A 15599-nucleotide genomic window follows, 5' to 3' on the forward strand; every position below is an offset into this window, starting at 1 on the left:
CACCACAAAACTTTTTTAAAATGAATATTTATTTTACATCCTGATTGCAGGATATAAAATAAATACACCCCTCCCTCCTCTCCTTCTATTCCCCCCCACCTCTTCTCTGCCCCTCCTCCATCCACTCTTTCTCTACTTCTGTTAACCAGGGCAGGCCTCCCATGGATATCAACAAAACATGGCATATAAAGTTGAAGCAAGACTAAACACTTCTCCTTGTATTAAAGCTGGGCAAGTATGAGGAGTAGGGTTCCAAAACCCAGCAAAAGAGTTAGAGACACCAAGCTTAACAGCCTGAGTATTCAGTATAGGACCCCACATGGTAGAAAGATGATCCCATCATCTTGAATTCTTACCTTCATCCACAGTTTAGCTTCAGTCTGGCCCCAAAGAATTGCATCCTATATTCAGGTTTGCCCACCTACATCTCTGATGTTCTGTCAGGATATAGTCTGTGGCTACTTGACTTGTTTTTAATTCATGTCTGGCCCTTTAGTCACAATCCTAACTCTTCTTAAGTGACATACAACCTTTATTACTTATTGTCTGTTATCCTTGTCCATGACCTAGGCTTTAAGCACTGTCCTTGTTTGTTTTCTGTTACTACAACAGAAAAACTGAGGCTGGATTTTTGATAAAATGAAAGGGGTTTATTTATCTCATTGTTTTGCTGAAACAATAGTACTTTCAGCTGAAAGTCCCAGATTGGGTACTTTCATATGGTCAACCTCTGCAACAATCACTTAACACCATAACAATGCTGAGCGGGCCAAGCATGGGCTAGCCTTGTTGGATAACAGAAGATCTGGAGATAAGTAAATCACTCCCTTAGACTGCATTAATCCCTTCTCAAGACAATCAGTGCTCCTGAAACTTTGGTACCTTCCATTAGCCTCCACTCCTGAAGGTTTTATCAACCTTCCTCTGAAGAGGAACCATTTTTAACCAATACCAGATATAAGGCCATCTATGATCCCAATGTGATGCTGTATAGGTAGCTAGTAAAGGGAAAAGTCATCAAAAAGGAAACCAAGGAGACACCCAGCACAGCCACGCTATACCTGGTCAGCATGACTTTGAATAAGCATCCCTGACCATGGGTTCTATGTCATTATACAACCAGGGCATCAACTTAGATCATTCTGACAAAATAACAAGCCAAACCAATTGTTTGCAGTGATGCAGGAAAACAATAATTTCTCTGATGAGGTCTTTAATGCTATGGTTAGTGGCTAACACAACTGAGATAGGCTGTTTAGGAAGACGCAAATAATGAGTTATTTATATAACCACAAAAGTAATTATTTGTATGCCAAAGTTAGTGATTGCACTGTAAATTCCAGATCTCTAGGATATGCCACATTCAGAAATCTAGCTACATTTAACAAACAATACCTTGGTAATTAGCCATTAAGATTGTAGCTTCTGTCATAATACTTGGGTGGACAATATCCAATATATTTTATATTGAAAGAGACCTTCAACTTTTTATAGTACAGTCTAGCTAAAATATCCTCATACTCTTATTTCTTTTTAATCTGGCCTTTTTTTTCTGTTTTAAGAAAACTCTAGAAGCACCTGTGGAAAGAGTTTCTTTCCAAGAAAATTGAACCAGCTCCCAGACTTGCCCATGAGATGTTATAATCTGCCTTCTTTAAGACATCTGCCCTTTCAGGATCTAGAAATTGCCTTGTGTAGAAGAAGGGGGATCTTCAAGAATTTTCACTTCATGAAGTCTCCTCCTGTTTTACACACAAGCCAAAAAGACTTGACTATCTTCCTGTGACACATCTGTCTGTCTATCTATCTATCTATGTTTTCTTTTTCAAAAGAGATAGAGTTTCTGTGTAATCCTGGTTCTCCTGGAACTCACTCTGTATTCCAGGCTGGCCTCAAAATCAGAGTGCCTCTGCCTCTGCCTACCAGGATTAAAGGCAGTGCCAGGCTTTCTTTTATTTTTTAAATTGAGAATAAATGCTTTTATACAATGTATTCTGATTATTGGTCCCCCTCCTCTAATTCTTCTCAGAGCCTCCCCACCTCCCCAACCATCCAAGTCTACATCCTTTCTTGAAAGCTCTCATTAGAAAATAAACAGGCATCTAAAAAAAGAAATAACAGAAATAATAAAATAAGAGAAAATACAAAGTCGAGTTGCTTTTGAGGTCCTAAATGACTTTGGGAAATTATGTGCTCCAGGCAATGCATCCATCTGTTGAAAGGGTCTTAATGAACTTGTACAGTATCCTATAGAGTCTTGAGTCAGTGTGCAGTTCTTGAATATGTTGGCTCTCCAATGATTCTGCTTATATTGGCTTCCTTTTTTGTTCTTTACTTTATGGGGAAGTAAAAACAGGACACATCCTTTTCTTCACTTTAATAGTTCATGCTAAAGGTTGTGGGAGGTCACTCCATATTTCTAAGCAGTAGACTGTGGCTGCATTTTATTTTTGCACACCGTTTATCTTGTTTTGCAGAATGGAAATTAAGTAGTTTCTTATGGGGGATGTCCTTCTGTACATGTTTCTCTTATTGATTGATGCATAAAACACTGATTGGCCAATAGCTAGGCAAAGCATAGGCAGGGCTACCAGACTAGGAGAAGGCTATGGAAAGGGAGCAGAAAGAGTCATTGGAGAGATGCCATGCTACCGAAGGAGTAACATGCTGGAATACGGGTAAGCCACAGCCTTGTGGCAATATATAGATTGATAGAAACTGGTTAATAGTTAAGACAGAGCTAGCCAACAAGAAGCCTAAGCCATCGGCCAACAGTTTATAAATTAATGTAAGTCTTTGTGTATTTGGGGCTAATCGGCTGGGGGACCAGGCAGAACAGAACCCTACATCTTCAAGTTTCTCATTGTTTTCTTCCAAATAGTTTGAAGATGGGATACTGGATGCTTGCTTATATGTGATGGACAAAGCTCAGATGGACCTTTCTGGCAGAGGGAACCCCATCAAAGTCAGCCGTGTTGGATCCGCAATGGTAAGTAGCAGTGCTGATGATGACAAAATCTACTGTGTGGGTCACTGGCATCAGAATAGAAGTCAGTTCATAGATACTGGCATAAAGAGTGACTTAGCTTTACAGACTTTCATCTGTTAGGTTCGGGTTCATAGTACCCCGTTGTTCTTGAATTCCTTCACTTTTTCATATGCTACAAAATGAACATTTCCACGCAAAGCTATATGCAGGTTTTGTTTCACATGAAATAACATACATCTTTAGACAACTGACTACCTCTTCTTTTTATCATAGTTTAGTATGCATATGTGTGTTCTTGCATGTGTGCCATGGCACATATGTGGACCTGAGGAGAGTTTGTGAAGGTCATTTCTTTCCTTCCACCTTGTGGGTCCAGGACACTGAACTCAGGTTGACAAACTTGGTGCCAGGTGCCTTTTCCCAGTGAGCCATCTTGCCAGCCCCTAAGCAGCTAAGATTCTCATCTAGAGACTAAGAAATGACCATGACAAAAATGTTAATTACTGTAATGAAATGATTCAAAATCAAAAATTAAGAATAAAGGCAGCTAGATAAGACATGATTTTCTCCATGTTCACACATAAATGTTCCACATTCATGGAAACAGTCAAGAAATAAACGGCTGGGGCTGGAGAGATGGCTCAGTGTAGAGTGTGTATAGAGGGCCCAAGTTCAGTTCCCAGCACCAACATTAGGCAGCTTACAAGCAGCTGTAACTTGAGTTCCAGGGGATCTGATCCTCTCTCCTGGCCCCTAAGAGCACCTGTACTCTCATGCACAATACTGTCAACATGCACAGACATATTCATGATTAGAAATAAAATATCTTTTTTAAAAGAAACAAATACTTTATGTAATCCTCATCTCTGTGCAATACTACTGCACCACAGGGCTTTGCGTCTCATGAAGTAGGTGTTGGTTCTCACCAGAAATCTTCTAAGATAAATGAGTGGACATTCATCACTTGTGCCATTTCACAAGCATGAAAACAGGGTGGTGAAAGCTCATCAATGATAACTCTTCTATGAGAACCCAAGTCTGCCAGTTCCACATCTAAATGCATTCTACCTTTCTCAATATTCACTGTAGGGGATCCCAAAACCTCTTCAAGAATGCAGAGATTCCCCCAGGGGAACAGTGGAGAGGAGCTAAAAGCCCATGAATAAGAAGAGTATGAACAGGGTGGGAAGTTAATTAAAAGACTCTGCATGGTCCTAAACTATACCATGTCCATAGCACAGACAATGTTTGGTGCATAAACGTTCCTCAGTTACAGTAGGCCACATTTATTACATAGGAAGACTAAATGGAGAACATTGTTATATTACCAATGCTCTTAAACCTTTGAAAATATTTTCCCTGGAAGAATTTTATTTTTTATTTTGGTCTCTGCATCTTTTAGGCCAAACAAAATCAATTTTGTTGACACATAATTACTAGGCTAGGGAAGATGTAATGTGTAGGTGTTAAGAAAAGTGATTTTTATTTTTATAAAAGCTAAGTTACATGGAAATTTGAGACATACTAGATCTTACAAAATGAAAGCAGAAGCACAGCTGAATGATAAGAGCTAAGAACTACTGCTTAACATATGTAAAGGCTGGGGGATGGGTGTTCAACCCCTGTCCCTCAAATAACAAACATATGTATTTAAATCAACAAAAATAGTCATATTTGTTTTCTAGTGTTATTTGTATTGCATGATGAAAAGAGGATTCATCCTAAAGCTTTCTGGGAATTTCCATAGACCATCCTTATACAAGGCATATTGGACATGCACCTGTTCATTGTGTTCCCTTCTTGGAAGATAAACTTCTCTCTCTTTTTTCCCTCCTTAGAAGTAATCATGACAGATTGCAGGGAAGAGAGAAGTAATACGTAGAAGTGATGGGATATGAGCCATTTCCCCCTTCAGCATTTTTTAAATGGCATGGTCTCCAACCTGACCTTATGTACTTCCTTGTGTACTGACCTTGTGTACTTCCACAAAACATGGAAATCACAGGACAAGGGAAAACAATGCAGAAGGAAACGATCTGACCCAGACACTCTATGGCTGTCTCTGATCAGGTGGAAGATGTTAGGTACTGAATCAAACACAACACCAATTCAAATTGCCTCAAAATTTCATTAGGTCTAAACAGCCTCCATCTAAAGTTCACATTTGGAAAATGCACATTATAGTTGCACATCCTGGAACCAGAGAGATAAAATGTGCATAGAGAATAGTGTGGTGAGGATTTGGTTTAGTTTCTGGAAGGGGTGACCTTGGGTGTTAAAGAACAGAGAACTACTTTGAGCAATTTGTAGTAATCTCTACACTTCCCCTTGGTTCCCCCCATGCCACTGTTCACAGTACAAAAGCTCAGTAGATGGAAAACACCTTCACCTCTGCTATCTCTTTTAATACTCAGATAGCTTTGTGAGTCTTTCCAAAATCTGTTCAGCTGTAGTGATTTTTAAAGATAAAACACTAAGCCTCCAAAACAGACCTTCTAATTTCCCAGTTAAAGATTTACCTTAAAATGTGAAAAGATGCCTTTGGAAAATATGGAAAAGAACAGGCTTGAGGCTGGGTGAGTCCAGCCAAAATCAGACTTCACTGATAGATGTCCATGCTGTTCTCCCCAGCTGGCCCCAAGCTCCAGATAGACAGAGCCTGATGCAGGACATCTTCCTTGTCCCTGTCAAATGCATTTCAGCCCTGCCATTGGACAAGTGTGATAGAACAGAGATACATGTGACCTGTGAACCTTTCCAGGGGACCACACAAACCATGCATGGATATCAGTTCTTGCACAATGAGAATTACTGCAGGCAGAACCTTTCTGAAATCAATCGCTCTAGGAAGCCATGGGGAGGAGAAGCCTGGTTCTGGATGGGCACCTGAAGAAAGTAGAACAGTGAGATAACAGAGGAGCACATGACTCAGTATCAAAGACAAACTGGCTTCCTGCAGTCATGGCACGTAAGGTTGGTAAGGAGAGAACAGGAAACTGGCTATGTGTCAGGATAAAAGGACACAGATGATGACAAGCTTTCAAATGGCAATAATAAGAATTTGGCTTTTAAGTGTACAAGTTCCAGACAAAAATCTTCGTGGTACAGGATATCTGCTGTACTGGTCTTGTATGTAATAGACTGTCCAACAACATCCATCCCCTCTGCTCAGGTATTTCAGGAGCACCTTCCCATAACACACCAGTTGCAACATTCATGAATGTCTCCAGATACTACCAAATGTCCCTTGTGGGTACAAATCACCCCAACAAGGACTGCATCATTAATCCTCTCTGTGCTCTGTTTTTCTACCTGGAGAGTGGGGCACAGTAGGGCTCATCCAAGCTTGCTCTCCATCATTTGCTGAAGAGACAGTACAGGTTGCTTTGCAGAAGAGGGGCTGCAGTTATGTCAAGAGGTGGACCCTGGCTCTATCTGCTTCTGCTGTTAACTGTGTGAAGCAGGGAAGAGCACTTAACTCAATGGCATAATTCTTCCTTTCTCAAATGAAGCCTTGTCTACTCAAACACCTAAAAGTTCCCAGTTAGCAAGAAGCTCGTTTTTATTATTCAAAGGAACACTTTCTTATTTTTTTCATTTAAGTATCCAGTATCTCCTCTTGATATGTTTGGTTGCTACTGTTTCCCTTTGATGAGAAAGTGGGAAGGAAGAGTGAATGATCATCAGGGATCCTGGAGTTGTCAGCCTTTCCCAAGGAAAAAAACAAATCTGAACTTCTACAATCCTCTAAATCCTGCCTGAGATGTTATGATCTCACATGGATAACATTTTATTTAGAATCACCTAAATGCTGAATGCAACATTTTATTAAGACTATATTATAGATTTGTTTAAGAGAGTAAAGGAAAAAAGAAAACCAGGAAGCTAGACAAAGATATTTCCTCCAAGTTATACTTCCTCCCTTTAAAAAGCATTTTTTTTTTTGCCTCATTACTGATGTGACAGTACTCTCCAAGAGAATACTGAGAGGTGTACCAGGAAAACCTAAGGATGATCTGTGCCATCCGAAAATGTATTCCATTCACCTATCATTAGAAAAATCTTCATTTGCAGCTGTATGTTGCAGTGAAGCATCTGGGTATGGCTCTAAGTACCCAAAGGACATTTGTTCAAATACCTTAGGGGGCATAACCTCTGAGCACCCCAATAATAAAAACTTGTAGAAAGAGCAGAGCTGCTCTGGGATAAAGGGACCACTGTGACAATAGCCTGTCATTACTGCTAGGGATTTACCTGTCCAGCCTGTCTTTAGCCCATGACTAATGGGCTCTGGCATCTTCCCCAAGGGATGCAGCAGAAGCTGCAGCGGCCTCTCTTACTGCAGATACTTGTCTGCTTAGTCACTGTTCAAGCCTTAAATGCCCTGCCTACATGCACATTTGCTTTGTCTATAGAAGATCTACATCAAAATCAACTCATGGGGTCTAGAAGACTCTCCGGGGCCTTGGAGATGAGAAAGCAGAAGTCTTTGAAAGTGATGTCATTCATTCAAGGTCATGTGGGAAATAAGTGACTGAGTTGGAACTAGGCACTGTCATTTTTCTCAAAACATTTCTTCAAAGCATCTCTGCCAGCACATTGTTGCCAATAGCGTAATTACTGTATCAAATTGTGTGGCTGTCACCTAGAAAAGAATAGATGGATTTCAAAAGGGGGAGTAAGTGAAGAAAGGTGTAAGATCTGAGTAGCCAGAGGCTTTGTGTGATTTTGGTAGTAGTGATGATGGTGATGGGGTGGTGGTAATAGTGATGCCCATCTTGATGGTGATGTCATAGTGATAGTGCTTAGGGTAATGGCAACAATAACGATGAGCATGATTGTGCAGAGGGTGGGAATGGCAGTGACGGTGGTGGTCATGGTGCTAATGATGGTGTAGTCATGGTAGTGATACAATGGTGGTGATGATGGTGATGTGGTAGCAGTAGTGCTTATGGCAACGGTTATGGTGGTAATGACAATTATGGTGAGGATGAGAGTTGTAGTGGTAATGATACACTGATAGTAGTGTCTGTGACAATAGTGATTGTGGTGATGAAGGTTATTATGATGAGTATGGGAATGGTGGTGGTAGTGATGGTGGCAATGTGGTGATGATAACTCATTCATTTGACAAATATCTGGGCATTAGGGTTTAATGTGAACCAAACACAGTTTCTACCATCACAGAGCTTATAATATCATAGAAAAGACAAACAAATAGAAAAATCCAATGTAATGCAAAAAAATTTCTGATGGAATAAGCATGGGATTGTATGCTTGTTTCTGTCAAGATTGAATGTTATTGTTACAACAAAACCTCTTGAATTTAACTACACATTTCTTTGGGCCTATATAGAACAAGTAAGTTTCCAGCTATTGGATCAAATGGTATTGAGAGTGGATGATAAGTACCATATAATAATAAATAGCCATGTCTTTATGCACAGAAAGTCTTTGTTCATGTTGGATATTATATGCAAATGCCTTTTTACCAAGTGCAGTGGAGGAAAACATAATGGGAAATGGGCTCTGAAATATGCTCCTCTGGGGCCTGCTTACTTTGCAGGGCAGAAAACATAAGGTCACCCAACTAACAATTGTTCCATGAGATCTCAACGTTTATAGCCCCTTGATCCTAGGATGCTGTATTTTGATTTGATTACAATAACAAAAAAGCCAACATTAATGGGAAATTTGTGAAGATGAAGAAAAAGAAAGCATCAATCAAGTTATATATTTTGAATTCCAGTGCTTCACACCTTTGTCAGCCTGGACTTCCTAGCTTCCCTGGAGTGTGCACATTTATTTTTAACCCTGGTCTTTTGCTGATATCGAGCCATGGTGCCATCATTAATCCCCATTAATGCCTTGCTCTGACTATGCCTTTAGGGAATTAACACAAGATTGAACTTTTTCCACCAATCGATGTTCTATGTAGTCTTTAGTGCTATTTAAAAAAAAAATCTGAACTACAGCTAGTAAATCAAATTGACCATGCTTCAGGCAGGTCTCAGGTTCCTCGGACCATTGAGACAACTGCATTGCTGTTTCTGATCCCCAAGTCCCCTGACTACAGCCAGAGAGCAACTGAAAATAATGCTCTTCTCACTTGGTCCATCTTTCTCCCTGCTTTCCTCTCCAGTTTTTAGGCAATTTTCCCATCTGTGGACGGAAACCATAGTTTCACCATCACTACTTCTCTATGTTGCCAAGCAACTCTACAGGGGATGATGTTTTGTTGCCTGTTTTCTTTCTTCCTTTATCTCAGTTGTTTCCTTCCCCATCTTGAGTGATAGCCTCATGTTTGAACAAACACTTGCATGCAATAAACATCAATCACATATATCCAGGTGACATTTTAAGATTTGCTCAAACTAAGGATTTCACAACCGAGTCATTCCAAATGAGCCCTATAGTGAGAACTAAATGCACAAAATCTATTCTTCAGTCATACAATCTGTCACAGTATAGTCCCTAACATTTTTTAGATTTGAAATTTGAAATTTTGGGTTTGAAATCTTAGATTCTCACAAGGAAATACTCAACTTGGCCCTTGGTCTATAAAGCAGGCAAAGGCCCCTTTGTCAGGAGAGGGACTGCAATAGAGAAACTCTGGCCACTGTCCACCTTCCACCACCACAGGGCTCTTTCACATTTTCTAATACAGGCCTTACTTCTTAAACAACTTCATTCACCAAAAAGCATGATTAGGTAAAAATTGGTATTTTTGTGCCCCACTTGCTGGTCAGTATTTCCAGTTCTTGTGGAGGAAATTGCTTACCATGTTATCAGTGCATGCACAGGAATATGAGTTCATGCCACCTCTGAGGAAGGGGAGATGAAGCTTCCGTTGATACGTAGTAGGAATCATGTCCTCATTACTCATTTTCAAATTCCCAGTCTCTTGGCATTGCTAGATAAAGGCTCATGAAAGGAACTGAGATCTTATCCAGAGTTCTATGCCTTCAAAATGATCAGAGTTCTATACCTCCAAATGTATTTCCATTGCTACCATCTACCTCCATGGTGCTTGCACATAAACATTCATCATTAGGAAATGGCTGGAAACTGCAGGTTGACAATAGTCTTTGAAACCTTACAGGGAGGGCACAACCCAGTGAGAATCTGCTGATTGACACTCATGAAGAACTCTATGGCAGTCCAACATGATGAAACTCTAGAACAGAAAGAAAACTATGGTCAAGGTTTTCCTAAAAGGAAAGGCACTTGTGGATCCAGAGTGACCATTGCCAACAAAACATACCATGGGTCTCTCTCATCACTGGAGATTTTTACTTGGTTGTTGAAGATTTCTGACAACTGACAAATCCAGAAGTCAGTGGGAAAGCAGAAATTTATCTAACAGAAATATCTGCCCAAACACTGTGAGAAAACATCTTTATTCCTTAAATAACCAGTGTACAGATGGACAGGATGAGGTATCAGAAAGTCAACTGACCTTGTCCAAGGTCACAGCACTGGAGGTAGATCTCTGGATGCCTGACCCCACTGTTGCAAACAGGATGCTATACTGCCCCTGGATGCATCCTTATCCTGTCTTCTGTCCTTAGCACATGAGCGTCCTGGAAGTAAAGATGTAATTCCTCTCACCCTTTCCATCTGACTGAACCCTCCCCCTTCATGTGGGGGGAAGGAGGGACAGTGAACTGTTCAGACATCATTTTTTTTCTTGTGGTAAAAGCCAGCCATGTAATGAAGTTTCCATTTGTGGGCAAACAGCTTGGCTTCTCAATTATCAAGGTTACATTTCTTATGCCTGTTTGTCCCATATATTTGGAGAAAAAGAGACATTTATTACAAGCTATTTCTCCAATGTGATAATCATAGTCAATCTAAATGTCTGCTTTCCCCGAATTGCTTCCTGGAATGAGTTTCAACACAGCATCTATTTTGTAATCACACAGGCTATTCCTGAAGCACGGGTGCTTGCTTCTCAGCACTCCCTCCAAGCTGTGCAGATTGAGCTGTTCTCATCTCCTGGGACCAATGTTTCTAGGACAGATGGCTACAATGCAGCTTAGCCTAGGGGTCTCTTAGGACAGACACTATGCCCTCTCTGTTTCCTTCTTATATCCTTCCCTTTCTGTCTCCTCTGTCTCCCTCTGTTTTCCCTTCCCCCATCTAGCCCTTTCACTCAAGTGTTTTTGACCACCTGTTCTATACCAGTGAGTCTCAACCTGTGGGTCATGACTCTTTGGAGGTCATATATCAGATATTTACATTATGATTCATAACAGCAGTAAAATTACAGTTATGAAGTACAACGAAATAAGTTTATAGTTGGAGAGGGGCGGTCACCACAACATGAGGAACTGTGTTAACATGTCACAACATTAGGAAGGCTGAGAGCCATGGTTCTATACCAACTTGCTCTATAGCACATAGTAGGGATGTGGTAGAAAGGAAGACACTGGAGAGCTGGATCTCAGTTTGTCTCTTGATCCTCATTAAGTAACTTCACACAGAGTAAGAAACGAGGGCCACATGAAAGTCCTCAGTTACTAAGAAACAAGCTAATAACTTTCTGAGGTAATGTAATGATTATCATGAAAATTAAATCTAAGTACTTACTGTTGTCAGAGTAGGTGCGCGCACACGTGCGCACACGCGCACACACACACCCAATAGTAGTTATGTCAGTTATGTCTTTCACAGCTCAGTTATAGAAGTTATGGTTAGTTATGAGATATTTTTAGACTAAAGAAAGAATTATATACAGTAAAAAGCATAGCTATAAATGTAAGTGGATTTTTGATGGAAATGGTTCGCAGTCTTACAAAAGTAAAGGTGCTTGCAGGTCTTGCCTGGTGCTTCTGCTGTTCAGCCTGCACCCCGAGGAATGCTGCTATATTTTCTTGCCCTGGGCTACACTCACTTCCTCTGGAATCTCACACAAATAGATCATGAAGACTGAGTGAGACTGGCTTCATTCACTCTATACGTTGCTCCATAAGTGTTCACCTTTATGATAATATTTTATTGTGTTGTGGATTGCAACTTATCTATCCTTTTGCCTGTTGATGGACCTTTGAGAGGATTCCATTTGGGACCTTTTCCCAGATACTATCAGCATTCTGAGTAAATCTTATCTCTTTACATTTTTTTCTTGTTAACAGATATTGATTATATGAGTTAACATATACAATAATGAGTTTGATAAGGCATTTTTATACTTGTACATAACATAATTTGATCATATTCACCCCATTACCTTCTCTTATCTTCCCAACTCCCACTAATTCCTTTACTATTCCCAAGTGGTTCCCTTTCTAGTTCCACGTCTTTGTGTGTGTGACCCAATGAGTACCATCAAGGTTGTTTGCAGGAGTGTAGCTGGAAGTTTGTTTACGGGTCATATGTGTCTTATCCTTGGCCATGTGACAGGAAACAAGAAGTATAAATCCTCAAGGAGTTGTGGGCTCCTATGAGGCCTCCCCATTCTGTGACAAGATGTTGACAGGCCCACTCTTATGCAGAGCTTGCACAGGTAATTGCAGCTGCTATAATTTCAAGAGTACAATAGCCATACCACACCAGGAAGTCAGTTCCACACCGCCCTGCCTTCTGGCTCTTACACTTTTTGTGCATTCTTTCCTAAAGTCCCATAGCCTTGGAAACAATAGAAATGTTCCCTGTGAAGCTGAGCATTCAATGATCCTTTTTTTTTTTTTTTTCCCTGCACTCTGATCAGTTCTGAGTCACTGCAGTCATCACTGACCACTGCATAGAGAAGCTTCCCTGGCTGAAGCTGACGGTGCTATTCTGTGGAGCTTCACAAAGTTATTTCGAAGGCAATTTGACAAGCACACTTTGTTCATTTAGCAAAACAGTAGCAGTAGTTTCCTCCCTAGAGCCTGAGTCCTCCTCAGTCATGGGTTTTCTTTTTAACTGGAAATAGGTTCTGTTGTTGTTGTTTTATTTTTTAATGCAGTTCTGATCCTGGTTTACCCTGCCTCCACTCCTTCCAGATCCTTCCCCACTTCCCTACCTACCCAAATCTACACCATTTCTCTCTCATTCATCTAAACAACAAGAATAAACTAAGATAAAAAATAAACCAGAATACAACAAAACAAACAAGCAAAGAGAAAAAAGAAAGAGCCAAAGAAAAAGCATATGACATACATAGATCCTGAGACAAGCATGCATGCACACACACACACACACACACACACACACACACACACATTCACACACACACATACATAGACACACACATACACATACATACACACACAGAGACTCACACACTCTCACACACACACACATTCACATACACACACACAGAAACTCACACACACACACACACAGAGAGAGAGAGAGAGAGAGAGAGAGAGAGAGAAGCCACAAACAAAATGTTTAAGTGAAAGATGTGCAAGGTAAAAGAAAAATGCCCAGACAAAGCATTATGAAACAAACAAAATCATTCCAAAAATATCATTGACATCATTTTTTTCTGGTCTTCTCCCGCTGGGCATGGAACCTGTCTTAAAGTGTGGTATGTATATCCAGTGAGACTCCATTGGAGAAAACTAATACTTCCTTTGGCAGGAGTTATCAATAGGAGATAGATTCTGGGGTGGGGATGGGCGCTTGACCAGGCTTACACAGTAACCAATTGTGAATCCCCTTCTATGGTGCAGACATCAACTCCAATCAGAAATGGGCCATTATCCCATAGTGGCCTGAGTCTATGGCACCCATGGGCACATCTTGCCTGTCTAGTTGATGTTCTTACACACAGAGCCTACAACTGAGTCGGACGTTAATGGCAATGTTGCTTTCCATCTTTTTATGTGCTTATTCTCATATGTGTGGAATAAACATCTAAAGCTGGCATGTCTGTGTTACAGGATATGTATGTGTTTAATTTTCTGAGGCACCCCTCTGTTGGTCGTACAGAGTGGTTGTATGTCTTACATTCCTCCAGAAACTTAGGACAGTCTGCTTTTCTGCAGACTTGTGTGTGCTTGGGTGACTCCAGCCTTTTAAATCTACCCAATCTAATGTGCATGTAGCTATATCCAATTGCTGTTTTAATTGTGTTTTCTCTGATGTATAGCTGTACTGAGTACTTTTTCATATACTTTTGGCCATTCATATGCTTCTTTCAGCACAGTGTCTTCCCAAGTCTATGCCGTTTTCCTAGTGGGCTACTTGTATTTTAATTACTGAGAAGGAGTTGTGTGTTGTATATTCTGAAACCATGCCTTTTCTCAGCTACATGTAGAGGTTATTTCCCACTAGACTGTGTTTTGCTCTCTCTCTCTCTCTCTCTCTCTCTCTCTCTCTCTCTCTCTCTCTGTGTGAGTGTGTGTGTGTGTGTGTGTGTGTGTGCATCCACCCAGGAGAACCCCCAAGTGCCATTCTGTGATGAATGAAAACAAGAAACCAAAAAGGAAGCACATGACTGTTCTTAGGTATGGTGGAGCAGGAAAAGATTTATTTTAAATATGAGGGAGAGCATAGTTAGAGGCAGTGCATCTGGGAGAATGCAGAGTGAGCATCACCTGAGCCAGGTCACATAAGGAAAGTGGGCAGGAGAGAGGAATCACCAAGACTGACCAAGAGGCAAAGAGGGTAAAGGGAAGATTTTTTAAAAAGGGCCGGGTAACCAAAATGACTGGATTATATAGGAAGGGGCAGTTTAGGCAGTTTAGCCCCTAGGCTGAAGAAGTTTAGGGTAGAGGATGGGGCATGCCAACCATACCCTCTAATACCCTGTAACAGGCAGGGACTGGGGTGATACTGGGAGAACCCAGTAGCCAAGTCAGCTTTGATATGTTAAACAGGTACCCCACTTAGTCACTCCTCTTGGGTTTGAGACCTAACAGTAGCCCTGGGAATGTAAACCCAAGTTGACATGGTGACTTCCTTCTTTGCAACACAGGAAATCTGGCAATGGGAACAAAGGTGATCAAACCAATAACACAACACCACATGGTGAAGAAGAGAGCAGTGTCAAGTACAGGACTCCATGTGAGCACAGCAGGAACACCATAATGACAGGGGAAGGGTGTCCACCCACCCCCGAAAGCAGCCACAATCGATAGGCACAGACTTGGTGATGAAGGGGTGTGAGTGTAGAAGGCACTGCAGGAAGACAGTCCACCATCCCAATAACACTGGGCAGAAAACAGCTAACTAGTCCCCCATCATCCCAACCTGTGAAAATCCAAGAAGGTTTGGATTTCTTTTCCTTTAGATTAAGTGTGACTCTGGAGAAGACCAAGGTTAAGGAGCCAGGCATGGGAGAGCAGGATTCCTGCAACTCTATTTCTTCTTTCTCCTTAGGTACATTTGCTAGCTTGATGCTCAAGGCATAACCTCTTAAGAACTTCCCTTCAGCCCCCCTCCCCTCCCACCCTCAACATGTAACTTGCCAAGACAAAACATAAGACAAAAACAGAAAAGAACGCATTAAAAAAAAATAGAGCTCTACATTCCCAAATATACAGGCTTTCAAAATCAGTTTTTTCTTCACATACTGTCATAGGATATTAATTGAATGTGAATGTATCGGGGGCCCCCACTTGGCCACCCTGCTTCACTCCCAACACAGTAGCTATGGGTTTTACTGACAAAGCCC

At 41.0% G+C, this 15599-nt stretch overlaps 1 protein-coding gene across 1 annotated transcript in view; it reads left to right on the top strand.

Moving 5' to 3' along the window:
* Positions 1-15599, top strand: part of F13a1 (coagulation factor XIII A chain) — a 166245-nt gene that overhangs the window by 73406 nt on the left and 77240 nt on the right. The window contains exon 6 of the mRNA XM_051194436.1: positions 2882-2989. Within this exon, the coding sequence (XP_051050393.1) occupies positions 2882-2989 (108 nt within the window). The remainder of the gene's footprint in view (positions 1-2881; positions 2990-15599) is intronic.

This window comes from Phodopus roborovskii, unplaced genomic scaffold, assembly GCF_943737965.1.
Source record: "Phodopus roborovskii unplaced genomic scaffold, PHOROB, whole genome shotgun sequence".
Classification (NCBI taxonomy): Eukaryota; Metazoa; Chordata; class Mammalia; order Rodentia; family Cricetidae; genus Phodopus; species Phodopus roborovskii.